This window comes from Heptranchias perlo, chromosome X, assembly GCF_035084215.1.
Source record: "Heptranchias perlo isolate sHepPer1 chromosome X, sHepPer1.hap1, whole genome shotgun sequence".
Classification (NCBI taxonomy): Eukaryota; Metazoa; Chordata; class Chondrichthyes; order Hexanchiformes; family Hexanchidae; genus Heptranchias; species Heptranchias perlo.
The window spans coordinates 17444473-17471332 of record NC_090370.1 but is presented as its reverse complement, the minus strand read 5'-3'; the positions used below and the strand labels follow the sequence as shown (position 1 = coordinate 17471332).

Below are 26860 nucleotides of genomic sequence, written 5' to 3'. Positions count from 1 at the left end.
ACTGAAAGTCGATAAATCCCAAGGACCTGATGATCTACATCCCAGGGTTTTGAAAGAGGTAGCCATGGAAATAGTGGATGCATTAGTTGTCATCTTCCAAAATTCTATAGATTCTGGAATGGTTCCTGCAGATTGGAGGGTGGCAAATGTAACCCCACTATTTAAAAAAGGAGGGAGAGAGAAAACAGGGAACTATAGACCGGTTAGCCTGATATCAGTAGTGGGGAAAATGCTAGAATCTATTATAAAGGATGTGATAACAGGCCACTTAGAAAATAATAATAGGATTTGGCAGAGTCAACATGGATTTATGAAAGGGAAATCATGTTTGACAAACCTATTGGAGTTCTTTGAGGATGTAACTAGTAGAATAGATAAGGGAGAACCAGTGGATGTGGTTTATTTGGATTTTCAGAAGGCTTTCGATAAGGTCCCACACAGGAGGTTGGTGAACAAAAAAAGTTAGAGCACATGGGATTGGGGGGAATATACTGGCATGGATTGAGAATTGGTTAACAGACAGAAAACAGAGAGTAGGAATAAACTGGTCTTTTTCGGGGTGGCAGGCAGTGACTAGTGGGGTACCGTAGGGATCAGTGCTTGGGCCCCAGCTATTCACAATCTGTATCAATGATTTGGATGAGGGGACCAAATGTAATATTTCCAAGTTTGCTGCTGACACAAAACTAGTTGGGAATGTGAGTTGTGAGGAGGATGCAAAGAGGCTTCAAGGGGATATAGAACTTGGCAGATGGAATATAATGTGGAAAAATGTGAAGTTATCCACTTTGGTAGGAAAAACAGAAATGCGGAGTATTTTTTAAATGGTGAGAGATTGGGAAATGTTGATGTTCAAAGAGATCTGGGTGTCCTTGTACATGAATCACTGAAAGCTAACATGCAGGTGCAGCAAGCAATTAGGAAGGCAAATGGTATGTTGGCCTTTATTACAAGAGGATTTGAGTACAGAAGCAAGGATGTCTTACTGCAGTTATACAGGGCCTTGGTGAGACCACACCTGGAGTATTGTGTACAATTTTGGTCTCCTTACCTAAGAGAGGATATACTTGCCATAGAGGGAGTGCAACGAAGGTTCACCAGACTGATTCCTGGGATGGCGGGATTGTCGTATGAGGAGAGATTGAGTAGACTCGGCCTGTATTCTCTAGAGTTTAGAAGAATGAGAGGTGATTTCATTGAAACATACAAAATTCTTACAGGGCTCAACAGGGTAGATGCAAGGAGGATGTTTCCCCTGGCTGGGGAGTCTAGAACCAGGGGTCACAGTCTCAGAATAAAGGGTAGGCCATTTAGGACTGAGATGAGGAGAAATTTCTTCACTCAGAGGGTGGTGAATCTTTGGAATTCTCTACCCCAGAGGGCTGTGGAGTCTCAGTCATTGAGTACATTCAAAACAGGGATTGATATATTTCTAGATATTAAAGGCATCAAGGGATATGGGAATGGTGCAGGAAAATGGCATTGAGATAGAAGATCAGCCATGATCTTGTTGAATGATGGAGCAGGCTCGAGGGGCCGGATGGCCTACTCCTGCTCCTATTTCTTATGTTCTTCTTTCCGCCCCCGCCTCCCTCCTGAAGGTGCTGGCTGTTGCTGGGACACAGTTCTTCAGGCACCAGCTGCTATCCCATACCTCCTACGAGTAAGCACTCTTAATGTGTCAGCATAAATAATGAATGCTGCCAGGATATGAACGTATTGAGTGTCACCTTTCCTCAGGTTGGGGTGGGCGAAGGAAATCGCAAAAGCGTAGGTTGGCAGCCGAAGATTTTAAACCATTTTTAAAAAGATCAAACTATGAATTTGGTGCTTTGTGTAATGCATTCACGCTGATGGATTGTACTAGGCACACTGGCCACTTAAATGGCAGCATTGCAAGGACGTAAATGACAGGAAATATGTCGTGTGACGTCATCCCAACATTTGCATTCTGTTGTAATATTCCTCGCCAAATTTGGGCAGATATATTCTATGCTCGGTGTCACCTGTCGGATTTTCTCTTTTTTTCTCTATTGATATAACTGAAAAGGAAATTCAGGACTGTTGACAATGTCTTTCATTGCTGAAGGAGGTTCCATTCAATCACTCAGGGCACGCACTCTGAAATACCAGTGCTGACGTTCTCTCTTTCTCAGTCCAGGGAAGTGAATCGAACCAATAAAAATGAAGTGAAGGAGGCAAATCGCTACTTCTTCATCGAAGCCTGCATCGCTTTGTTTGTGTCGTTCCTCATCAATGTCTTTGTGGTCTCGGTGTTCGCCACATCTTTCTATCATCGGACAAACAGTGAAGTGGTGAGTGTGGGAGTCATCGCACTCCATCGGGAACACAGCATTTACGTTGGCCGTTCCCAGATCCGAGCTCCAATAGACAATTATCAAACGTTCCAGCAAAGAAATAGGACACCTGACCCATCAAATCTGTGCCAGTAATTTTCTGCAGGAGCCACCCAGTCTGATCCCCCTCTTCTGCTCACTCCCCATGCCCTTGAATATCCCACCGAGTTTAATCCTCCCCACTCCCCGTACCCTTTAATATCCCCCCCCAGTCTAATCCCACTCTCCTGCTCACTCCCCGTACCCTTTAATATCACACCCAGTCTAATCCCACTCTCCTGCTCACTCCCCATACCCTTTAATATCCCACCCAGTCTAATCCCACTCTCCTGCTCACTCCCCATACCCTTTAATATCCCACCCAGTCTAATCCCACTCTCCCCATCACTCCCCATACCCTTTAATATCCCACCCAGTCTAATCCCACTCTTCCCCCTCACTCCCCATACCCTTTAATATCCCACTCTCCCCCTCACTCCCCATACCCTTTAATATCCCACCCAGTCTAATCCCACTCTCCCCCTCGCTCCCCGTACCCTTTAATATCCCACCCAGTCTAATCCCACTCTTCCCCCTCACTCCCCATACCCTTTAATATCCCACTCTCCCCCTCACTCCCCATACCCTTTAATATCCCACCCAGTCTAATCCCACTCTCCCCCTCGCTCCCCGTACCCTTTAATATCCCACCCAGTCTAATCCCACTCTCCCCCTCGCTCCCCGTACCCTTTAATATTCCACCCAGTCTAATCCCACTCTCCCCCTCGCTCCCCATACCCTTTAATATCCCACCCAGTCTAATCCCACTCTCCCCCTCACTCCCCATACCCTTTAATATCCCACCCAGTCTAATCCCACTCTCCCCCTCACTCCCCATACCCTTTAATATCCCACCCAGTCGAATCCCACTCGCCTGCTCACTCCCCATACCCTTTAATATCCCACCCAGTCTAATCCCACTCTCCCCCTCACTCCCCGTACCCTTTAATATCCCACCCAGTCTAATCCCACTCTCCCCCTCACTCCCCGTACCCTTTAATATCATCCCCCCAGTCTAATCTCACTCTCCCCCTCACTCCCCGTATCCTTTAATATCCCACCCAGTCTAATCCCACTCTCCCCCTCACTCCCCATACCCTTTAATATCCCCCCCAGTCTCATCCCACTCTCCCCCCTCACTTCCCCATACCCTTTAATATCCCACCCAGTCTAATCCCACTCTCCCCCTCACTCCCCATACCCTTTAATATCCCCCCACCCCCGTCTAATCCCACTCTCACCCTCACTCCCCGTACCCTTTAATATCCCCCCCCCAGTCTAATTCCACTCTCCCCCCTCACTCCCCATACCCTTTAATATCCCACCCAGTCTAGTCCCACTCTCCCCCTCACTCCCCATACCCTTTAATATCCCCCCCAGTCTAATCCCACTCTCCCCCTCACTCCCCATACCCTTTAATATCCCCCCCAGTCTAATCCCACTCTCCCCCCTCACTCCCCATATCCATTAATATCCCACCCAGTCTAATCCCACTCTCCCCCTCACTCCCCGTACCCTTTAATATCCCACCCAGTCTAATCCCACTCTCCCCCTCACTCCCCATACCCTTTAATATCCCACCCCAGGCTCTCCTATACCCTTCAATATTCCTCTTTTTCAAGTAACTCTCTAATTCCCTTTAAAGAATTAATGAACACTGTTCCAATAACGATTTGTGGCAGAGTATTCCACATTCTAACCACCCTCAGTGTAAAGAATTTTTTCTGACCTGCCGCTTAATTCTTTTTATTATTTTGAATTTGGTTAACTAGTGCTGTTGGTGGGTGGGGGGTGGGGGTTGAAGAACATAAGAAATAGGAGCAAGAGTAGGCCATACAGCCCCTCGAGCCGGTTTTGTTTAATTTGGCAGGGGGAGGGGCACCAGGAGAAGAGAAACAAGGTGCACATTGGACTGGGAGAGACAAGCAGCATTAGAATAAAGTGTAGTTCAGAAATAGGAGGGGATCAAGCAGAGGGGAAATGCAAGGCAGACTCGGGTGGTTTGGAGTGCTACACCCCTTTTCAAAAAAGGGGAGAGGGATAAACCTGGCAATTACAGGCCATTCAGCCTTATGTCGATGGTGGGGAAACTATTAGACAATAATTCGGGACAAAATTAATTGGAAAAGTCTGGGCTAATAAATGAAAGTCAGCACGGTTTAAAGGAAAATCATGTTTGACTAACTTGATCGAGTTCTTTGATGAAGTAACGGAGAGGGTTGATGAGGGTAGTGCGGTTGGTGTTGTGTATATGGATTTTCAAAAGGCATTTGATAAAGTATCACATAATAGACTTGTTAGCAAAATTAAAGCCCATGTGATTAAAGGGACAGTGGCAGTGTGGATACAAAATTGGCCAAGGGACAGAAAGCAGAGAGTAGTGGTGAACGTTTTTTCAGACTGGAGGGAAGTATACAGTGGTGTTCCCCAGGGGTCAGTATTAGGACCACTGCTTATTTTAATATACATTAATGACCTGGACTTGTGTATACAGGGTATAATTTCAATGTTTGCAGATGACACGAAACTCGGAAATGTAGTGAACAGGATAGTAACAGACTTCAGGAAGACATAGACAGACTGGTGAAATGGGCAGTCACATGGCAGATGGAATTTAACGCAGTGAAGTGTGACGGGTCGGTAACCAGAGGTCACAGATTTACGGTGATTGACAAAAGAACCAGAGGCGAGATGAGTTTTTTTACGCAGCAAGTTGTGATCTGGAATGCACGGCCTGAAAGGGCGGTGGAAGCAAATTCAACAGTAACTTTCAAAGGGAATTGGATAAATACTTGAAGGGAAAAAAATTACAGGGCTATGGGGAAATAGCAGGGAAATGGGACTAATTGGATAGCTCTCTCAAAGAGCTGGCACAGGCACATGGGACAAATGGCCTCCTGTGCTGTATCCTTCTATGATTCTACACAAAAAGGTTAAAATTCACATCCATGCGCCATGCGAATAAGTATTGAGATCATGTGCTCAACTCATTTTTTATTTACTAATCAAAAATGCAATCAGCCACATGTGGCTAGTGGCTAACATATTAGACAAGAGTGTGTTACTTAGTTCATTTGTTTTGCTAAGTGTTGGCCCTATTGTCAATCAAGAAGAAAAATGAAAAGCACAATTTTCAATGCTTGGGCTCCCCTGATAGCTCAGTGAATAATTGCAAGACATGGTGTAATATTGAGCTAGACAGACCAGAACGTTATGAAGTTCAATCCCTGCTCTCTGCTGAGTTTGTTGACCTCAATTGGAATTGTATAATGAGCAGGAGCTCTGGCTGATTTGTCTTTTCTCATCCCTAGCCCAGGGATGCTGATGTCAATGTTAATGCCCCTTCTGTCACCTTGGCTGATATCAGCTAACTCAGCAGAGACCAGGGGGCTGCCAGCTGCTGTGGAACTGAAGCCCAGTACCAGTCAAGAGAAGAGAGATGACTGAAGGTGACGGCAAGCAGAACCATGTTGTGATATTGAGATGTGACATGTCTGCAGGGTCAATACATTCAGAGAGGTTATGGAGAGGTGAACGATGTTGTATGCTGCGGCTTGTATTTGGCATTTTCATAAAACATTTTTCTTTGCTTTTTCTTTTTGAAGCACGAAGTCTGTGTCAACAGCAGCAGTCCACATGTTGATCTCTTCCCTCTGAACAACAAGACTTTAGATGTTGATATCTACAAAGGAGTAAGTGGAGCCACATTTAAACCAGCCTAGAAATGACATTCAGCACAGTCCTTGTTCGGTTTTTCCATGGCTATGGGTGGAGAAAGCACTCCATTGTTGTTTTCAAACTGAAAATCGATGTAAATCAAGATTTCAAAATGCATTCTTCCAGTAAAATACAAATGAGCCGTTTCTAATTGCAGTGTATGGGTGATTAACTGAGGTTACCAGGGTGAAAGTGAAACTGTTCTCCTTGATGGCACACAGCATAGTGAATATGGACCCTGTTATGAATGACTGGGCCCCAGTGCAGTTACAGTGAATCCACGCTCTCCATCTCCTGGTGGCTCTTGATCTCTTGCTTGTGTGTGCTCCCCCCCTCTCTATCTCAGTTGCGCTGGCACTCTGCATCTTGCTCGTGCACCCTCTGCATTTCTCTCGCGTGCGTTCTCGGTCTCTCACATGCGCACACCCTCTCTGCCTCTTGTGCGGGCTCTCAGGCTCGCTCATGCTCCCATTCCCTCTCGCGACCACACACGTGCTCGCTATCGTTCGCACGCTCATCTTTTTCCTTCCCTCTGTCTCTCTATCTCTCTCTCTGAAATTTCGCAATGATTCCTGAGATTTGGAGGAAGTACTGTGGTATTGTTCTAAAATCCAGAAATCTCTCTCCCACCGCCCAGTAAATGTTTGTGACTATTGAGGCATAGTAATCATACATCTTACTGATTATGTAAAGCACTTATATTTCAGTAAGTGAGAACTTGGCTGCACTCACTTCAGATAACCCTCCTTTTGTCTTTCTTTCAGGGTGTTGTGTTGGGCTGCTATTTTGGTGCTGCTGCTCTCTACATCTGGGCCATTGGCATCCTGGCTGCAGGTCAGAGTTCAACCATGACTGGGACATACTCAGGACAGTTCGTCATGGAGGTAATCTTTACTTAAGTACTTACTTAGGTGTGTGTTTTTTGTTGCTTTTCTCTGCATGTTTTCTTGTTTCCTACCTGTTTGTGTCACAGGGAATATTCAGCGAACTATAGTGGTTTTACTATTGCTCAGTGAATACCTGCAGGGTGAGGGGTTGTAATGTTGGTTAGAATCATAAAATCGTTACAGAAGGAGGCCATTCAGCCCATCGAGCCTGTGCCGGCTCTTTGCGAGAACAATCCAGTTAGTCCCATTCCCCCGCTCTCTCCCCATGGTCCTGTAAATTTTTTCCCTTCAAATATTTATCCAATTCCTTTTTGAAAGCCACGATTGACTCTGAATCCACCACCCTTTCAGGCAGTGCATTCCAGATCATAACTAAACATAACTCTGTTTAAAAAAAAAAAAGTTTTTCCTCATGTTGCCTTTGGTTCTTTTGCCAATCACCTTAAATCTGTGTCCTCTGGTTCTCGGCCCTTCCACCAATGGGAACAGTTTTTCTCTATTTACTTTATCTAAACCCTTCATGATTTTGAACACTTCTATCAAATCTCCCTTAACCTCTCTGCTATAAGGAGATTAATCCCAGCTTCTCCAGTCTATCCACATAACTAAAGTCCCTCATCACTGGAACCATTCTGGTAAATCTCTTCTGCACCCTCTCTAAGGCCTTCACATCTTTCCTAAATTGTGGTGCCCAGAATTGGACCCAATACTCCAGTTGTAACCGAACCAGTGTTTTATAAAGGTTCATCATAATTTCCTTGCTTTTGTACCCTATGCCTCTATTTATAAAGCCCAGGATCCCGTATGCTTTTTAAACCACTTTCTCAACCTGCCCTGCCACCTTCAAAGATTTGTGCACATATACCCCCAGATCTCTCTGTTCCTGTACCCCTTTTAGAATTGTAACATTTAATTTATATTGCCTCTCTTCATTCTTTCTGCCAAAATATATCACTTCGCCCTTCTAAGTTCTCGCTCTCAGTTCATAAATTTCCCCAGAAAGAAGGCTGCAACAAGAAAAATTTTAGGAGCCAAGTAGAAATCATACTTTGTAACCAAACCATACAAGGCAGGTCACAGCTTAGTGTGAATGCAAGAGATTGTGGCTAAATTTGAGGCGCAACCATAGAGATCACCAGTAAAAATTGCAAAAATTCTTGCCCTGATGTGCCCCTCACATTTGCCAAAACAATGGTCCCTGCACTTCAAAGTAATGAATTGGAGGTGAAGCACTTTGGGACATCTCTGAGCCACGTGATAACTCGATATATTTTCTCTTTCACTGGAGATCCTGCTGACAGTTGTAGAACCTTATCACAACTGATCCTGATTGATCTCTCCTTCCACAACAACATGGAGGATACTTCCATCAGGATAGATTTTGTATAAATAGCATTAATTATGACTGGCTCACAGTCTAAAGCCAGAGCTTCTTCTGTCTCTATCTCTGAGACTGTGGCTTCAACACTTTCCATTCACTCGGGTTTCCATACAGCACATACTGATTAAACTCTCGTTTGTCTGCTGGCTGAAAGGGTTCTGCATGAATTAGAAAATAGGAGCAAGAGTAGGCCATTCGGCCCTTCAGGCCTGCTCTGCCATTCAAAATGATCATGGCTGATCGTCTAACTCAGTACCCTGTTCCCGCTTTTTCCCCATATCCCTTGATCCCTTTAACATTAAGAAATATATCTATCTCCTTCTTGAATACATCTAATGACTTGCCCTCCACAGCCTTCTGTGGGAGAGAATTCCACAGGTTCACCACCCTCAGTGAAGAAATTTCTCCTCATCTCGGCTCTAAATGGCATACCCCGTATCCTGAGACTGTGACCCCTGGTTCTGGACTCCCCAGCCATCGGGAACATCCTCCCTGCATCTGGTCTGTGTAGTCCTGTTAGAATTTTATATGTTTCAATGAGATCACCTCTCATTCTTCTGAACTCTAGTGAATATAGGCCTAGTCGACCCAATCTCTCCTCATACGTCAGTCCTGCCATCCCAGGTATCAGTCTGGTAAACCTTCGTTGCACTCCCTCTATGGCAAGGACATCCGTCCTCAGATAAGGAGACCAAAACTGCACACAATACTCCAGATGTGGTCTCACCAACAGGTTAGGACAGTCTCAAATCAATTCTTAATGGAAACAGAGTACAATACTACCACAATCCATGTCGCTCAGACAAGAGCAGATGGGAAAGTGGGAATGTTAAATTCAGAGGAAGATTCTCTTTTGAGGTTCAGGTTCACATACATTTTTTGAGGTGATGACGAGAGAGCTTTACTCTGTATCTAACCCGTGCTGTACCTGCCCTGGGAGTGTTTGATGAGACAGTGTAGAGAGAGCTTTACTCTGTATCTAATCCGTGCTGTACCTGCCCTGGGAGTGTTTGATGGGACAATGTAGAGGGAGCTTTACTCTGTATCTAACCCTGTACCTGCCCTGGGAGTGTTTGATGGGGCAGTGTAGAGGGAGCTTTACTCTGTATCTAACCCTTGCTGTACCTGCCCTGGGAGTGTTTGAAGGGACAGTGTCGTTTGATGTTTATAGAATATCCAATCTTTGAGTGAAGTACTCAGGAATGATATATTTTTTAATTTTTTGTTTGAAGGGCTTCCTGAACTTGACGTGGTCCCGCTTTGCTCGTGTTCTCTTCACTCGATCCATTGCTATCACCCCGACGCTGCTGGTGGCATTGTTCCAGGATGTGGAACGTCTGACTGGAATGAATGACTTCCTAAATGTTCTTCAGAGCATGCAGGTGAGATGATTTCCCTTCAACAACGACATCTTGCACTTACTTCATGCCTTTAAAATATAAAAAGGCACTTCACAGAGACAAAAATTAGAGGAAAATCCCATTACAGGGAGAGATTAGGTGACTCGACGGAAAGTTTGGTCAAAGAGTTGGGTTTTGAGTTTTTTTTAAACAGTTGGAGAGGTTTGGGGAGGGAGTTTGAGAGCGGGGCCAAAGCAGCTGATGGCTGTGGCACCAATGTGAGGCCAAAAGTGGGCTGCGCAGAAGACCGTAATTAGGGGAACAGAGCAGTCAGGAAGAGGTATAAGACTGGAGTAGATTGTAGTGGGATAAGGCTGAGAAGCAATTTGTCGACGAAGTCAGAAATTTGAAGTTCTGTGTGTTGGGGGATAAGGAGCCAACATAAGATGGTGAGGATGCAGTTGAAGGCCAAGTGGGGCCTGGTGTGGGACAGAATACTGGCAGAAGAGTTTTGGATAGGCTGGAGTTTATGGAGCATGGAGGCCAACAAGCTGGGTATTGGAGTAGTTGATTCTAGTTAAAAGCTCTGTTTGAGGCAAAAGGTGACCGAGGTTGCGGACAGCCTCTGTCTGGGGAGGGAGATGGAATCGGTGGCAAGGGAGCAACGTTTGTGGTAGAGGTAGAAGACAATGGCTTCGCTCCTTCTGACGTTGAGTTGGAGGAAGTTATGACTTACCCATGTTTGGGTGTTGGTTAAGCAGTCTGACAGCACAGAGGCAGACAGGAATTCGAACATGCAGAAGCCAAGAACATTTTTAAGACAGTCTACAGGAAAGTCTGGAGCCTAGTGTTTGGAGTGTATACATGTGTGGAACTCTGGTGTGTGACCACATCTATTTATCCTGCACTGTTTCTCACCAGTTCTGAGGTGAGATTTCACATGGCTTTTAGCAGCTGACAGGATGTGAATGCACAGTACAAATAGATTGAAGAGACAATCTGATAAGTTTCTGTAGAGCGGATTGAGGAGGTGGGGTTGAGATTAAATAGCACAGAATCATGGGGTCTAATTAATTGCCTCTTCCTGCTTCTAAAAATCCTTATGTTGCAGTCTTTGAGACATTGGGCACTGCAGTTTTGTTGGTTTGGTCATACTTTAGGACTGGTACTACAGTACAGAAGTCCTTCCTCAGGAAGAAAAAATAAGAAGAATTGGATGATTTTTGTTTTGATGTCATTTGCTCACTTTTCAGTCCCGGGTCACGAGCCCCAGTGAACCCTGACCCAGTCCCGGGTCACGAGCCCCAGTTTTTTTTTATTCGTTCATGGGATGTGGGCGTCGCTGGCGAGGCCAGCATTTATTGCCTATGCCTAATTGCCCTCGAGAAGGTGGTGGTGAGCCGCCTTCTTGAACCGCTGCAGTCCGTGTGGTGACGGTTCTCCCACAATGCTGTTAGGAAGGGAGTTCCAGGATTTTGACCCAGCGACAATGAAGGAACGGCGATATATTTCCAAGTCGGGATGGTGTGTGACTTGGAGGGGAACGTGCAGGTGGTGTTGTTCCCATGCGCCTGCTGCCCTTGTCCTTCTAGGTGGTAGAGGTCGCGGGTTTGGGAGGTGCTGTCGAAGAAGCCTTGGCGAGTTGCTGCAGTGCATCCTGTGGATGGTGCACACTGCAGCCACAGTGTGCCGGTGGTGAAGGGAGTGAATGTTTAGGGTGGTGGATGGGGTGCCAATCAAGCAGGCTGCTTTATCTTGGATGGTGTCGAGCTTCTTGAGTGTTGTTGGAGCTGCACTCATCCAGGCAAGTGGAGAGTATTCCATCACACTCCTGACTTGTGCCTTGTAGATAGTGGAAAGGCTTTGGGGAGTCAGGAGGTGAGTCACTCGCCGCAGAATACCCAGCCTCTGACCTGCTCTCGTAGCCACAGTATTTATATGGCTGGTCCAGTTAAGTTTCTGGTCAATGGTGACCCCCAGGATGTTGATGGTGGGGGATTCGGCGATGGTAATGCCGTTGAATGTCAAGGGGAGGTGGTTAGACTCTCTCTTGTTGGAGATGGTCATTGCCTGGCACTTAGCTGGCGCGAATGTTACTTGCCACTTATGAGCCCAAGCCTGGATGTTGTCCAGGTCTTGCTGCATGCAGGCTCGGACTGCTTCATTATCTGAGGGGTTGCGAATGGAACTGAACACTGTGCAGTCATCAGCGAACATTCCCATTTCTGACCTTATGACCAGTGAACCCTGACCCAGTCCTGGTCCCACAGGTTCTTTTCTGTCATATTTTTCAAGTTTAGATTCCTTGCCAAATGTAACACAAATATGAAATAATTACTTGTAAAATTCTTAACATTTTGAAAAATATTATTTGAGCCTCATCAGTTAATATTGTTTACTGAGAAAGGTGCCAGGGCAGCTTGTCATATCCATCCTATTTGTCAATCTCTGTTGTAAATTGGAACAAATCCCAACTGCCGCCAGTGCAAGAGTTGAAATTTGTATTGGCTTACTTCTGGACTTTAATGGACCATGGACAGTCTCAGTGGACTTGCACTCTTCTCTACAGTGCACTCTACTCACCATCCTGAACAATAAGATAACCAGTGCATACTCCCAAGTGCAGTATTATGACTTTGCTTGGCTCAACAGGGGATAGTGAGGGTATTGGTTAGAAGGTAGAGGGGATTCTGTCCCAATTGTTGATTCGTATTGGTACCTGGGGATCCTGCTGGATGTCACCTACAGCCCGAACACAATTCTTCAGGATCACACTGAGAAGGGGCGAAGGGTACTTGGTCTTTTCTCGTTGGCAGCAAGTTCCCAACGCAGACTTAAAAATAACTGCAGATGCTGGAAATTTGAAGCAAAAACAGAAAATGCCGGAAACACTCAGCAGGTCAGTCAGCATCTGTGAGGAGAGAGAAACGAGTTAACGTTTTAGGTATGGATCCTTCATCAGAACTGGAATAACAAAATGAACAGCACTTAAATAGGATCAGAGTAAAGGGAAGGAGGAGTTAAAGAAAAGACACACACGTGTAGAAAGCAGAGAGTAGTGGTGAACGATTGTTTTTCAGACTGGAGGGAAGTTTACAGTGGTGTTCCCCAGGGGTCAGTATTAGGACCACTGCTCTTTTTGATATATATTAATGACCTGGACTTGGGTATAGAGGGGATAATTTCAAAGTTTGCAGATGACACGAAACTCTGAAATGTAGTAAACAATGTGGAGGATAGTAACAGACTTCAGGAGGACACAGACAGACTGGTGAAATGGGCAGACACATGGCAGATGAAATTTAACGCAGAGAAGTGTGAAGTGATACATTTTGGTAGGGAGAATGAGGAGAGGCAATATAAACTAAATGGTACAATTTTAAAGGGGGTGCAGGAACAGAGAGACCTGGGGTGCACATATACAAATCTTTGAAGGTGGCACAAGTTGAGAAGGCTGTTTTTAAAAAAAAAACATGGGATCCTGGGCTTTATCAATAGAGGTATAGAGTACAAAAGCAAGGAAGTTATGCTAATCCTTTATAAAACACTGGTTCGGCCTCAGCTGGAGTAATGTATTCCATTCTGGCACCACACTTTTGGAAGGATGTCAAGGCCTTGGAGAAGGTGCAGAAGAGATTTACTAGAATGGTACCAGGGATGAGGGACTTCAGTAATGTGGAGAGACTGGAGAAGCTGGGGTTGTTCTCCTTCGAACAGAGAAGGTTAAGGGGAGATTTGATCGAGGTGTTCAAAATCATGAAGGGTTCTGATCGAGTAAATAAGGAGAAACTGTTTCCAGTGTCAGAAGGGTCGGTAACCAGAGGGCACAGATTTAAGGTGATTGGTAAAAGAGTCAGAGACTACATGAGGAAAATTTTTTTACGCAACGAGTTGTAATGATCTGGAATGCACTGTCTGAAAGGGAGGTGGAAACAGATTCAGCAGCAACTTTCAAAAGGGAATTAGATAAATACTTGAAGGGAAAAAATTACAGAGCTCTGGGGAAAGAGCAGGAGAGTGTGACTAATTGGATAGCGCTTTCAAAGAGCAGGCACAGACACAATGGGCCGAATGGCCGCCTGCTATGATACATGTGAGGAAGTACGGGTGAAATGACAGGTAATGTTTTTAAAAAGATGGTAGGGTGGCAGAGATGATAATTACATAAGATGATAAGCATAAGAGAGACCAGGAACGTGTGAATAGCCGAGGTGGTGAAGGTAAATCAGGCCTGAAATGGAAACCAGGCCGGAACTAGCGGCCCATAGCCCCTCACTGGACCTGGATTAAGCAGTTGGTGATCATGAGTCATGGTATGTGGCCCTTGACTTGGACATCTAGAACATCGAGGTGACTGGCATAACACAAGCTGCCCTGTGTATGTCCTTCCACTACACTGAAGGCAGAAGTCCATCATATAGCTGATGAGGAAACTCTGGCAACTGGGGTGATAGCAGGTGGAATGCATTGCCTGGAGATTGGGTATGAAAACACATGCTTGTACATCCAAGGCTCGTGCCTAATGTGATTGGGTTACTGAGAGGCAAGCAGCTACTGCTGAAGCTCTACATCTCCAGCTGGTGGAGTCACCGTTCAGTGGGGCCTGGTATGTCTATGCTGGGGTCAGGAGGGTGGTGGCATCACATGCGGACATCTTGTAGTGAGTTGTGCTGCTCGTGAGGAGCTCCTGGTACTTGTTGTCCACCTCGTGAGGGCTCAAACCCGTGCTTGTCGGCTATTAAATGACTGACTCGTGACTGTCCTCAGTGGGGGAGTCAAGCGGGATATCTTTGGGGTTGAAGGCGGCATCAAGAAGACGTGCTTGGCGACGCAAGTTTAGAACCAAGTTAACCCTTTGTGGTGGAGTCAGTAATCTGATAGCTGAGCCAGATTGGTCTTCAGTACTCCGGGTCACACTTGATGATTGGCCAACTAGTCTTGCTCACCTATGAACCTGGAGTAGTAGACCTGTTTCTGGTGGCTAGGATATTTCTCACTCAGCTCCAGGTAACCCTGTAAACCAATAGCCCAACAGATGGGGTAGTCCTAGCTGAACAAGCAGTGGGAAGCTGCATAGATTTAGCTGGTTAAACTCCAGCAGTACTCAGTGTCTAATCTCTATTATCAGTTCAGTTAGCCTTCTCTGTACTCTCTCAGGTCAGTGTGTCCCTGTATAGTGCTATTACCGTAATGGCCCACAGGACTCCAGGTGGGGCCGAGCCGGTGCTCAGTACACTATCTCCTGCTGGGACTTCTGTCCAATCCCTCTGACCATACACCCTGAGATCTTGTTTGCCATTTTTTTAAAATTAATGGTTCCAGCAAGTCATCCACCAGTACCCCACCCCCACTCCACATTCTTTTCCTGAAGTGTGTCCTGTAGTCTACGACTGTGTATCGTATATTACTACTGCTTCCTCTGCCTGTCTTTTCACCTTGCATTTGTCCATATTAAACCACATCTGCCACTTGTCAGCCCAATCTTCCCATGTATTTGGTGTCTTGTTCTATTATCTTCTCATTGTTTCAATATGCATCATCATATGTTGGGTCCATCTTGCTAGAATACCTGAAGTACCTCCTCGTTGAACAGCGGAAGTTCCATTTCTTCAGAATACATATAGCAGCAATTTCTGCTTCCCATGTTCTGATTGAAGAAAATACGAGTCACAAACACCCCTTCATTTCCAGCTTTGTGAAGAGTGTATGTGAATCCTGACTTCAGAGTTTCAGTTTCGGATCTGAACCTCATCTTATGGACTTGATGAACTTTTGTCTTTTGATATGAATTTGCTTACTGTTACGAATTTTGGGTCTTTCGCTACCCAATATCTAGACACACGATAGCATAACATGGTAAGGAGGTGTAACACTGAGTACCCCTTGTTATAGGAACTGAATATCGTGATCGTCACACGTGCCCTCACTTGAATTGCTCCAGTCTTCTGAATCAGACTGAGGTTTCCTCTGGACTTGTTCATCTCCCTTCTTTAGATCAATGGACCTAAGCCCTACCTTTTAAGAACATAAGAAATAGGAGCAGGAGTAGGCCATGCGGCCCCTTGAGCCTGCTCTGCCATTCATTAACATCATGACTGATCTTCGACCTCAACGCCACTTTCTATTGATCTCAGTCTTGAATATACTCAATGACTGAGCATCCACAGCCCTCTGGGGTAGAGAATTCCAAAGATTCACCACCCTCTGAGTGAAGAAATTCCTCCTCATCTCAGTCCTAAATGGCTGACCCTTATCCTGAGACTATGACCCCCAGCAGATTTTTTTCTAGCTGCCCTCCAACATGTGACTCTTTGTACTTTTTGTGTTCATCCAGGACAGAAAGTTTGTTTTTCCCCCGACTCCTTCCCTGTCCAAGGGTTGGCCAGTAGAGTTGTGAATGACCCAGCTACTGCCCTCTGAAAAGTGCATTTCTACCAGGCAACCCCGCGCTGTGTATGCATGAACACCATCTCCTGTGATTGGCTACTGGAAGCATCTGTAATGAGATAACGAACCCTCCACTGCCCTAGATTAATATGGGTACTAGTTTCAATGGCAGGCTCATTAATACACCAATCTCCTCTTTGTCTAGGTGGCTCCATCCTTTTCCTATGTTAAAAACAAACCAGCGAAGTCTGAACCTGAAATATATTGTGGCTTAAAACAAAAGTCCCTCCGAGGCCAAATAGCCGACAATCCTTAATCATAACACTTGTCTAAGATGCAGCACTGCTTCCATTCCTGGTATCTGCAAGGATACATTTGGCTCTTTGCTCTTCAGTTTGTATGAGGGTAGCAGTTGATGTCGCAGTATGTTGTCCCAACAGAGCTTTGTAGGATTGTCGGATGCAGCTTTGTACCCAGATTCCTCACACAGTGAGGTCCTGATCTTGGTCAGATCATTGTTTGGATGGAATGGGTGAGGGAGGGGTCATGGTTATTGAGGAGAGACGAGGAGGAGGAGTAAATTGTCCCGTTGACACATTACAGATGGCGATGGTAGAGGGTAACCAATGGTGCTGATTTATTTCTTTAAATGTTCAATAAATGAGAAGAATGACCAAAAAGTAACTTCTTGGAATGCACATGCACATGGCATTCTTTTTTTGGTGATTTTTTAAAAAAACTTCCCTGAATCAACAAAAACTTAGTTGAAGTAGAAAGAAATGAATGCGAGAAAAAGGATGAAAATGAGACTGGGAGCAACTCCGAGGAGCATTGCGACAGGATGGCCCAAGTGAAGGATCAGAGGTGGAAGGTGCTGATGGTTGTCGGGCTCTTGGTACACTAGTGATGGGTAATAACTCTCCTGTCCTCTAACTGACAGGCAGGTGGAGACGCTTAGTCCTGACTGTGACCCTGACCATCTGTTTAGTCTTCGATGAAATAATGAGCTCAGGCCGGGTGCAATGTGCTAAAAAGTTGAAGCTTTTATCAGACGACCTTCATGTGGAAAGGCTCCTGACAGACACAGTGTCTCATTGCTGTGGTCACTCAGACATCAGTGCAGGTCGAGTGATTCGACCTTTGAGTCAGGTGAATCTGCGGTAAATGTAACACTGAGAATTTGTGGTTTAGGGTTGGACCTTTGACACAAGCTGGGCTTCCCACACCAGTCAGGGTGGAGTGTACACGACTGTATGTTCATGACTGTATCTGTATAATTCTGGTTTATTCACGGTCTCGCTGCCCTCTAGATCCAGCTCTAACAGATGACCTTTCAACTCTTTGCAGCTGCCATTTGCATTGATCCCGATATTGACGTTCACAAGTATGAGCTCGGTAATGCACGACTTCGTCAATGGTCTGTAAGTATTGTGAATGCTCTTTTTTCTTTCTTCTCTGCTTTGTAATTAAACAAAAGAGAATTGCACAGTTCAAGTATCTGTTCTATATATAAACCCCCCGAACCCCTTGATTAGATTCCCCCCTGTAACTCACTCCTGGGTATCTGTTATTCTACATATAAACTCCCCCGAACCCCTCGATCAGATTCCAGCCTGTAACTCACTCCTGGGTATCTGTTATTCTACATATAAACTCCCCCGAACCCCTCGATCAGATTCCAGCCTGCAACTCACTCCCAGGTATCTGTTGCTGAGGATGGTCCAGGTTTATTACCTACTAGTAACATTGGGAGCTTGCTGAGGCTGACACCCAATTGAAAATGACCTGGGTTTTGAGGTGGAAGTCGTAAATTAAATGCAGCGCATCGAATGTTTGAATTTGGTGTAAGTCAGTAGAAGAGACAGTGAATTCAGTGCACTCCACCTGAATGAACCCACCTGTATTTGTGGGGTTGGGTTATTAGTATGGCCCCAGCATAGGGACACCCTTTAGAAGGTGGGGAGGGGGGAGGACAGTGCACCACTGCCGCAGCGCTGAAAGTTCTGTAGCTGTGTTAATGGGCACTGGCGTTGGGCCTTTCTGGACAGCAGTCAGAAGATTTCCAGCCCTGCTGGCCTTGAAAAGGAAACACTCACCTATTTGGAGTTGCGAGGTGGCTGCTAGCTGGTCCTTCTCACATCCCCAATCTGAGGGAGCTGGGCAGGGACTGAGGAAAGTGACAGACGAGTTGTTCTGACACTGCTGCTGCCTTATTTAGATTTGATTTAATTATGGCCGCCTGTTTTGTCAGCTCTTTGCCCCACTCGAGGGATACCCTGAAAGTGCATGTGAAGCTCAAAAGAGTAATGGATCTCTGCCCTTTATCCCCCGCTTTGTGAATAGTAATTAGGCCTGAAGTCCGACAAAAGGTGGAAGCAGGTGTAGGAGCAGAACTTTTAACCTCCAGATTACTCCCTCAGCCACGTGATAGAATGAGGAAGGGTAGGAAGATTAGGGAGCTCAAAGTGTGGCTAAAGGGGTGGTGTCAGGAAGAGGGTTTCCCTTTTGTGAGGCATTGGAGCCAGTTCTGGGGAAGATGAGAGCTATTCCACAAGGATGGGCTACAGCTGAACAGGAAGGGGGCTAATGAACTAGGAAAAGGATAGATAGGGAAGTGAAGGGTCATTTAAATTAGGGAAGGAAGGGGACAGGGAAAATAAAGGCAATCCGAGAGAGAAATTAGAGAATGTAAAATTAAATGAGCTAATATACAAATAAAAAAGCATTTAGCAGAAAGGGATTTCATGCAGAAGGAATTAGGGGAGTAGAGGAGGAAAATCAAATGGACCTCTTATAATCAGGGAAAGGACTGAGATAAAGGAATGAGGTGTTAGTTTGGACAAAAACCCATGGGAAAAGGAGAGTAGCTTTAAATACAAATTTTACAAGGCAGAGTGCCTGTACTGCAAGGCTAAGAGTGTGGGAAGTAAACTGGGGGCGTTGGAAACAATGATGTTACAGAACGATATAGATTTAACAGCACTAACAGAAACTTGGCTTCAAACTGAGCAGGAGTGAAAATAAACATCTCGGGTATAATATTTGTAGGAGGGACAGGATAGGTAACAAAAGGGGAGGAGGTGTGACAGTATCGGTGAACGAGAGAATACCTGCTGTAGAGGACTGATGTACACAAGAGGTTCAGGCAGAATCACTATGGTTCGCGATCAAAGATAAAAAGAGATTGTATGTTCGTGGGATTGTACTGCAGACCCCTAATTGTGGGAAGGAAATGGAAGAGGAAACCTGTAAACAGAGCAAGGAAGTAACAAAATAATTTTTCAAGATTTTAATTACCCACTTGTTGATTGGGAGGGAGTAAACGGAGAAAAGGGAATGGAATTCCTGCAATGTGTGTAGGACTCCTTCCTCGAGCAGTGTGTCCGTATGTCTACAAGGGGAGAGGTATCGCTAGATCTAGTTATGAGTGATAAAATAGGTCGGGTAGATGAGTTAATTGTGGGTGAATAATTCAGGAATAGCGAACATATGATCAGGTCTAAGGTCCCAATAGAAAGGGAAAAGTTTGTACAAAAACAAGGGCAGATTTGAGAAAGATGAGGAGTGAGCTAGCTGAGGTGAAGTGGAAGGAGACATTTGCAAAGGAGATTGCAAATCTGCAGAATAAATATATACCATTAAAAATGAGACTCTTTCAAGTGGATAAATAGAGATTAGAAACAAACTAATGTTTGAGAGAAGGGCATCTAGGGCCATAGGTATGATTTTAAAAAATGATGAAAAATAAGAGCGAATATGTGAAAATAAAGAGGTAAAGAAAGCAAGGAGGGAATATGAGGAGAGAATCTCAAAATTAAAAAGAACAGTAACGTATTCTGTAAATATATCAGTAAAAAGAGACTTGTTCAATGTGAGGTGCGACCCCCTGAAAGGAGAGGACAGTGAGTTGGTCGAGGATAGATGGAAATTGGCAGGGATACTTGACCAGGACGGTGCAGCAGTGTTAACAACAGAGAACAATATTGGGGAGGAGGTAAATCCTGAATTTGGTTAAAAGTAAGATGAGAGAGAGTACAATAAATAAAAAGAAAGTATTAGAGAAGTTAGTTAAGGTAAAGAAGGACAAAGTGCTGGGACCTGAGGATGGGACAGTGGAAGAAACTTAGAAACCGCAACAGACTGGGGGAGGAGTGTGCTTGACAGATTCAGAAACCACAAGGGTTGGAAGGACAAAGTGCTGGGACCTGAGGATGGGACACATCCGAGGATTCAGAGGGAAATGTGAAAGAAATAGTGATGGCCCTCGAAATTATATTTCAGGGTTCTATTGAGAGTGGATATATGTCGGAGGACTGGAGAGTGGCCAATTTCTAAAATGGGAGACAGAGCAAATTTGGGTAATTACAGGGCAGCTAATTTAACATCTGTGGTAGGGTAAATTTTGAATCTTTAATTAAAAATGAAATTACTAAATATCTAGATGAAGAGAAAATAATTAGAAGCAGCCAACACTGATTTCAGAAAGGAAGATCGTGCTTAACGAACCTGGTATTAACACTATTACAGCTTGCATTTATATAGCTCCTTTAATGTCCCACGGCATTTCACAGATGCTCAATCAGACAAATGGATGCAGATCCAAAGGAGGAGATACTAGGAGCGGTTTTTAAGTCAAAGACATGGGCTTTAGGTAGGGTCTTAAAGGAGGAGAGGGAAGCAGAGAGGTTTAGGGAAGGAATTCCAGAACGTGGGCCTGGGTGGTTGAAGGCACGGCTGCCAATGGTGAGGCGAAGCGAGGGGGGACGCACAAGCAGCCAGAGTCGGAGGAAGAGAGTTCTGGGGGGGGTGGGGGGGGAGGTTGTAGGGCTGGAGGAGGTTACAGAGATAAGGAGGTAAATACACATGAGGGACTGGGATCCAATGTTCTTTGAGGTGATAGATAGGATGCATTGGGAAATGTTTGGCTGTGGTGCACGGATTTTTTTAGAAAGCGTTTGACAAGGTACCACACTGTGCAGACCATTGGAGATTAAGGAATTAGTGGAAAGGTAGCAAATTAGATTGAAACTGGTTAGAAGGGAGGAAACAGGGTAGTAGTTAAGGGCCGTTTCTTATAGTGGTCGGAAGTGGATAGTGGTGCCCCACGGGGTTCTGTTCTGGGACTACTATTGTTCACTGTGTACATCAATGATTTGGATATAGGACTTGGATTTGGAGTCCAAATTTATAGATGATACTAAAATAGGCACAGTAAATAATTCTAAAGACCAAAGGAAGCTGCGAGGGTTTGATAAGACGGAATGGTCAATAAAGTGGCACATGGAAATGTGAGGGGATACATTTTGGCATGAAAATAAAAGTAATTATACTTCAGAAGGAGAAAAGCTGAGTGATGTGGAAGAGCAGAGGGATTTGGGGTTTAACATAGGAACAAGAGGAGGCCATTCAGCCCCTCGAGACTGTTCCGCCATTCAATTAGATCATGGCTGATCTGTACCTCAACTCCATTTACCCGCCTTGGATCCATATCCTTTGGTAGCCTTACCCAATAAAAATCTGTCGATCTCAGATTGACCCTCAGCATCTACAGCCTTTTGGGGGGGAGAGTTCCAGATTTCCACTACCCTTTGTGTGAAAAAGTGCTTCCTGATTTCCCTCCTAAATGGCCGAGGTCTAATTTTAAGATTGTGTCTCCTTGTTGTGGATTCCCCCACCAGATGTAATAATTTCTCTGTATCTAATCTATCGAATACTTTTATCATTTTAAACACTTCAATTATATCGCCCCTCAATCTTCTAAACTCAAGGGAATACAACCCAAGTTTATACAACCCAAGTTTATGCAACCTGTCCTTGTAATGTCACCCTTTAAGCCCCAGTATCATATTGGTAAATCTGCATTGTACCTCCTCCAAGGACTGTCCAAAACTGAACACAGTACTGCAGATGGGGCCTGACCAAGGTTCTGTACAATTGAAGCATCACTTCCTCCCCTTTGTATTCCAGCCCCCTTGAGATAAAGATTCACAAACCTTAAAAGCAGCATCTAGGTGGATAAGCCAATAAAAAAGCTAATGGAACGCTGGGTTTTATGACAAGGGGTATACAATATAAAAGTGGAGATATAATGGTGAATCAATATGAAACTTTACTAAGCCCACAGTTAGAGTTCTTTGTGCAGTTCTGGGCTCCACACTATAGGAAGGATGTTGAGGCAATAGAGGAGCGGACAGCACAGATTCACTAGGATGCTGCCTGGTATAAAGAAACACAAATAATAAATTGCTTTTTTTTGTTAGAACAGCTCAGATTATGGGGTGATATAATGGAAGTATTTAAAATTATGAAGGGATGGGACAGGGTCGATAGAAGCAGATTGTTTCCAGTGATTGAGGGGTCGAGAACAAGGGGGCATAGAGATAAGATTAAATGTAACAGATTTAGGACAGAGAGCAGGAGAAACCTCTTTATGCAGACGGTTATGAGGCTGTGGAATGTATTACTGGAGATAGTGATTGAAGCAGAGACCATGTCAACATTTAAGAATAGGTTAGATAGGTGGTTGAAGGAAAGGGGATAAAGGGAAATGGGAATAAGGCGGGCACCTCGGATTAGGATACTGCGCGTGTGGAGGATAAACATCAACATGGATTGGTTGGGCCGAATGGCCTGTTTCCATGTTGTAATTTATGTAAAATTAGCCCCAGTCTGTCTGAGACTGTGGCGTCACAGTTATGATGTCTTAAACATAATTAGCATTTGTGTTTTTTTTCTCCCTCAGGGCATGGAAGATTGCTGGCGGAATTGTTGTTTTTATCGTCTGTGCCATTAATATGTACTTTGTGATAGTTTATGTTTCGAGCCTGGGGCATGTGGCACTTTACCTGGTTGCAGCCGTCATTTCACTTGCTTATTTGAGTTTTGTCGCTTACTTGGTAAGTCCTGGCACAGATTCTCCTTAATCTTTTTCCTGTTGTCTAGTTAGAAGTCATAAAAAGAGCTTCCATATTAGTTCAGTAGGTTAATGCACTGCTTGGTGTGGTACTGATGCAAAGCTGGAAAGTCCAGGTTTAATCCCAGTCTGTGCTGAGTTTCTTACCTTGCCTGTGATGGTGTTGTAGGATCTAACTGATTCAGTCTGCATCCCAGGCAAGGCAGGCGGAAAGTCAGCCTGGCTTCCTCCTGCTGATCACTATCTAGTGATGCTTGTTAGAAGTGTGTGCGCCAGTGTGGACATCATCTTTGGTTTTGATGCCCTCTCGCTGTCTCAGCCCACAGTGGAAGAAATGTGTGAGGGCGCTGGTAAATGGTGAACTATACCCCAGAAAGAGGTGCCCCGTCAGGTGAGGTTTGAGATAAATTGGGGGGTGGGGGGTTTCTGCAGTACAGTAGAGCATTCAAGAACAACTATACATACTATTGAAAACTATTGTCACTTGAATTGTCAGCACATTCTGTGCAGATGTGCTCTCTGCTAGGGACATTGAGGTTGTGCACCTGTTCTTTATAAACACTTGTACGGATCCAGTACATCGAGCACACTGAGAGAATTTTCTCCCTCTGCCTTCTGGACATTATTCCCCCAAATGGGTGATTGAAGTACAGACTGCAGAGAGGAAAGAGCCTGGCAACCCCCTGGAACTGCTCCTTATACTCAGGGTGTGTGATATTACCCACTGGACCTGCTCCTTATACTCCGGGTGTGTGATATTACCCACTGGACCTGCTCCTTGCACTCAGTGGGGAGGGGGTAACTTCTATGTGTGGTTTACTTTAAGAAGTAACCTTTCTTTTCTTTGTGTCTTGTCTCTCTAGGTCTGGCACTGTGCGGTTTCACTGGGAGTCACCTGTCTGAACTTCGGACGCACGGTAAGCAGCAGCAGGGCTGTGCTTATAGAAGAACGAGGCGGGTCTGAAAGTTAACCAGAGAAAGCTCCTTTATACATCCCTGTGTCAGCACACTGGGGTCCTGATTTATTGGGTCGTACTCTGAGCACTGTTCCATTGGGAACTACGTGAAAGCTTTTCTAATCCAGGCTTTCTCCAGAGTGTGTGAAGCAACCATTGTAGGGTTTTAGGATCATAATGATTAATTAGAAATTTTCAAGTAAACCCTGGTTTAACTTTATACTTTTTAGAACTTAGACAATCATGCAGATATATTATTGACCAAACCTTCCTTCCCCCTCCTGCCCCTCAAGAATCTGATGCTGTTAACCAGTATTGTAAATCCTGAGGGTGCATTTTAACGGGTCTGTGCAGCCATGATCAAGATGTTGAAATTTTGCTGCAAACGATCTGTAATGTTTTGAAAGGAAAACAGTTTTATGGAAATCGATGTGTGGACCGCTGCTTCTTTACGTGGCTGGGCATCTATCTTTGAACTGAATCAGAGCTAGGCACTGTAGCTGAACATTCGCTGGCTCAAACACTCAGGACAGGTCTGTCTTCAGACCATTGTACTGACTGAACAGTGCTCCTCCCCTCCGTGCATGAACTGTTCTACTGGGGGATGGCACAGGTTCAGTCTCCTTCTCCACTCACTACCATCAGACAGTCCAGTGAGAGGGGGAGGAGCACAAGGTCACCAATAAAGGACAGTGTTTTTAGCCATGAAGCGTTCTAGTTAAGGATTCGGTGCTTGCCACAATGTAAAACATTTTAACAAAGGATGGGGATGAAAATGGAAGTTTAACTAGATGATTACTTTAAATATGTGACGTATGATGCATTCCCTTCGACCCGATTTTACAGCTTCCCTTAGCTACTTGGGATCAGAAACTGGGATTCAGCAAACTGGTTCTGGACTGACCAGGCAGTAAAGGTGCCTGGAGGGTTCAAAGCCACACTTCCAGGAACTTAATCAGAATAGAGTCCAAACTGCACCAGGCCAGACTCAGCTGGCCCAGTTAGGTTTAAAGTCAGGTATAGACTTGAACGGAAATGGAGTTTTATTTTCTGTTGTTCCAGCTTTTCGGTTCTAGAAAATTTAAATAATAAACACAGCAGTCCAGTGCCACCCAGTGTGGGACAGAGCTATGCAGACCAGCAAGGTCCCAGGTTTAATCTCTGATCTCAACTGAGAGTGTGGTCCAGGGTCTCTGGATCCATAGGTGAGAGAGAGGGAAAATAATCCAGGCTTCCTGCTCCTCTTCACGATTCAGTGACCCCTATTGGACAGTGTCCATGTGTGGGTGTTGGGTGAGGGCAGGCTCAGCTGTGATGCCCTCCACAGTTAAATGACCTGGGAAATAGCTCCTTGAGCTGGCAGAGGGTGCCTGGCACCTGTAGAGCTGTACCCCAGCAACAGTCGGCCCTTTGAGAGGGAAAATTGGTGGAGGCAAAGAAAGAAGCATCCTCTACCCGTGCCACGATCTTGCAGCGAACCGGTTTCGTTCAGATTGGATTTCCTTTATTCTAACACTGGTTTTGTAGATTCTGTATGTGTTTGAACCCTGCTGGTACTCATGCAGGTTCACTGTCTCTAGCAGCGGCTGTACCCTTGTACCTGGCACCTTGTGGGATTGTTTCCAGATAGTGAGGATTGTGATTTGATTTGCCAGGGTTCAATCTTCAGGTTGTGGTTTTGACACACTCAAAAAGCCACCAATTTAAAAAGAAAGTGAGAAAAATAACTCATGAGGGTGAGATCGAAACCATAACTTCCATATGAGACCATGCTTTTGTTGCTATAATATTGACTTGCTTAGAGTGAAGTAGGTCCAAATTACAGCATCTCCTTCTCTCATAAATGGTGCAGTTACCCCTGGTGTATCAGAGAGTGCCGGTGTGTCTGGCAATTGCTTATGGTTTTAAAAATGTAAAGTGGCAGATGTGTTTGAAGTAATGATGTGTGTATTTTTATTTAAAACTATTCTGAGACCCCAGCTAGGTTAACTGTCAAGATTCCCATTAGACTTTCCTTTTCCCGCCTCTCTAAATAAATCTGAGCGTCCTGTGTGACACTGGCTTATTCTTAAGGAATAAACCTACGTCCCAGTAGCATTGAGTCCCAGACTGAGGGGGGGGATTAGGCATTGAGTACCAAAGATATATAGAGGGATAAATCAGGGCAATAAACGTCAAGCGTGTGATCATTGTATCTGAAACAGTGGGAACTCAAACCCAGCAGAGAAGAAAACAAGTTAGTAAAATTCATCAAATGGAAGTGAAAGAAGTTGGAAGAGTTTGGATCAAGCAATCTAGAAATTCTAGGACACTGAAATTTATTTTTTTAAAGACTCCATTTTTTCTGCTCCTGTGTTCGTGAGGTGGAGACTTCAGTTACTGAGGTCAAGGTTATTGGTGGATTTTTGTCATCGGGACCGAAGCCATTGTCAGCCCTTGTGGTGTCATCCGTAGCAGCACCCTCACCCCTGAGTCAGAAGGTCGTGGGTTCGAGTCCCACTCCAGAGACTTGTGCACAAAATCCAGGCTGACACTCCAGTGCAGTAGTGAGGGAGTGCTGCACTGTCGGAGGTGCTGTCTTTCGGATACCCTCTCGGGTGCATGTAAAAGATCCCACGGCACTATTTCGAAGAACGTTCTCCCTGGTGTCCTGGCTAATATTTATCCCTCAATCAACACCGCTAAAAGAACAGATTATCTGATCATTTATCTCATTGCTGTTTGTGGGATCTTACTGTGCACAAATTTGCTGTCGCATTTCCTACATTACAACAGTGACCACGCTTCAAAAGTAAATAATTGGTTAGCAAGCGCTTTGGGATGTCCTGAGGTTAAGAAAAGCGCTGTTTAAATGCAAGTTCTTTAATTCTTTCCTTTACGCTC

General features: G+C 44.9%; 1 protein-coding gene across 4 annotated transcripts in view; it reads left to right on the top strand.

Moving 5' to 3' along the window:
* LOC137307320 (natural resistance-associated macrophage protein 2-like) overlaps window positions 1-26860 on the top strand; it is a 224919-nt gene that overhangs the window by 68913 nt on the left and 129146 nt on the right. For all 4 annotated transcript variants that reach the window (XM_067976794.1, XM_067976793.1, XM_067976792.1 and 1 more), the window contains exons 10-16: window positions 2157-2315; window positions 6002-6088; window positions 6878-6997; window positions 9614-9763; window positions 17456-17529; window positions 22851-23004; window positions 23885-23938. In XM_067976794.1, the coding sequence (XP_067832895.1) occupies window positions 2157-2315; window positions 6002-6088; window positions 6878-6997; window positions 9614-9763; window positions 17456-17529; window positions 22851-23004; window positions 23885-23938 (798 nt within the window). The remainder of the gene's footprint in view (window positions 1-2156; window positions 2316-6001; window positions 6089-6877; window positions 6998-9613; window positions 9764-17455; window positions 17530-22850; window positions 23005-23884; window positions 23939-26860) is intronic.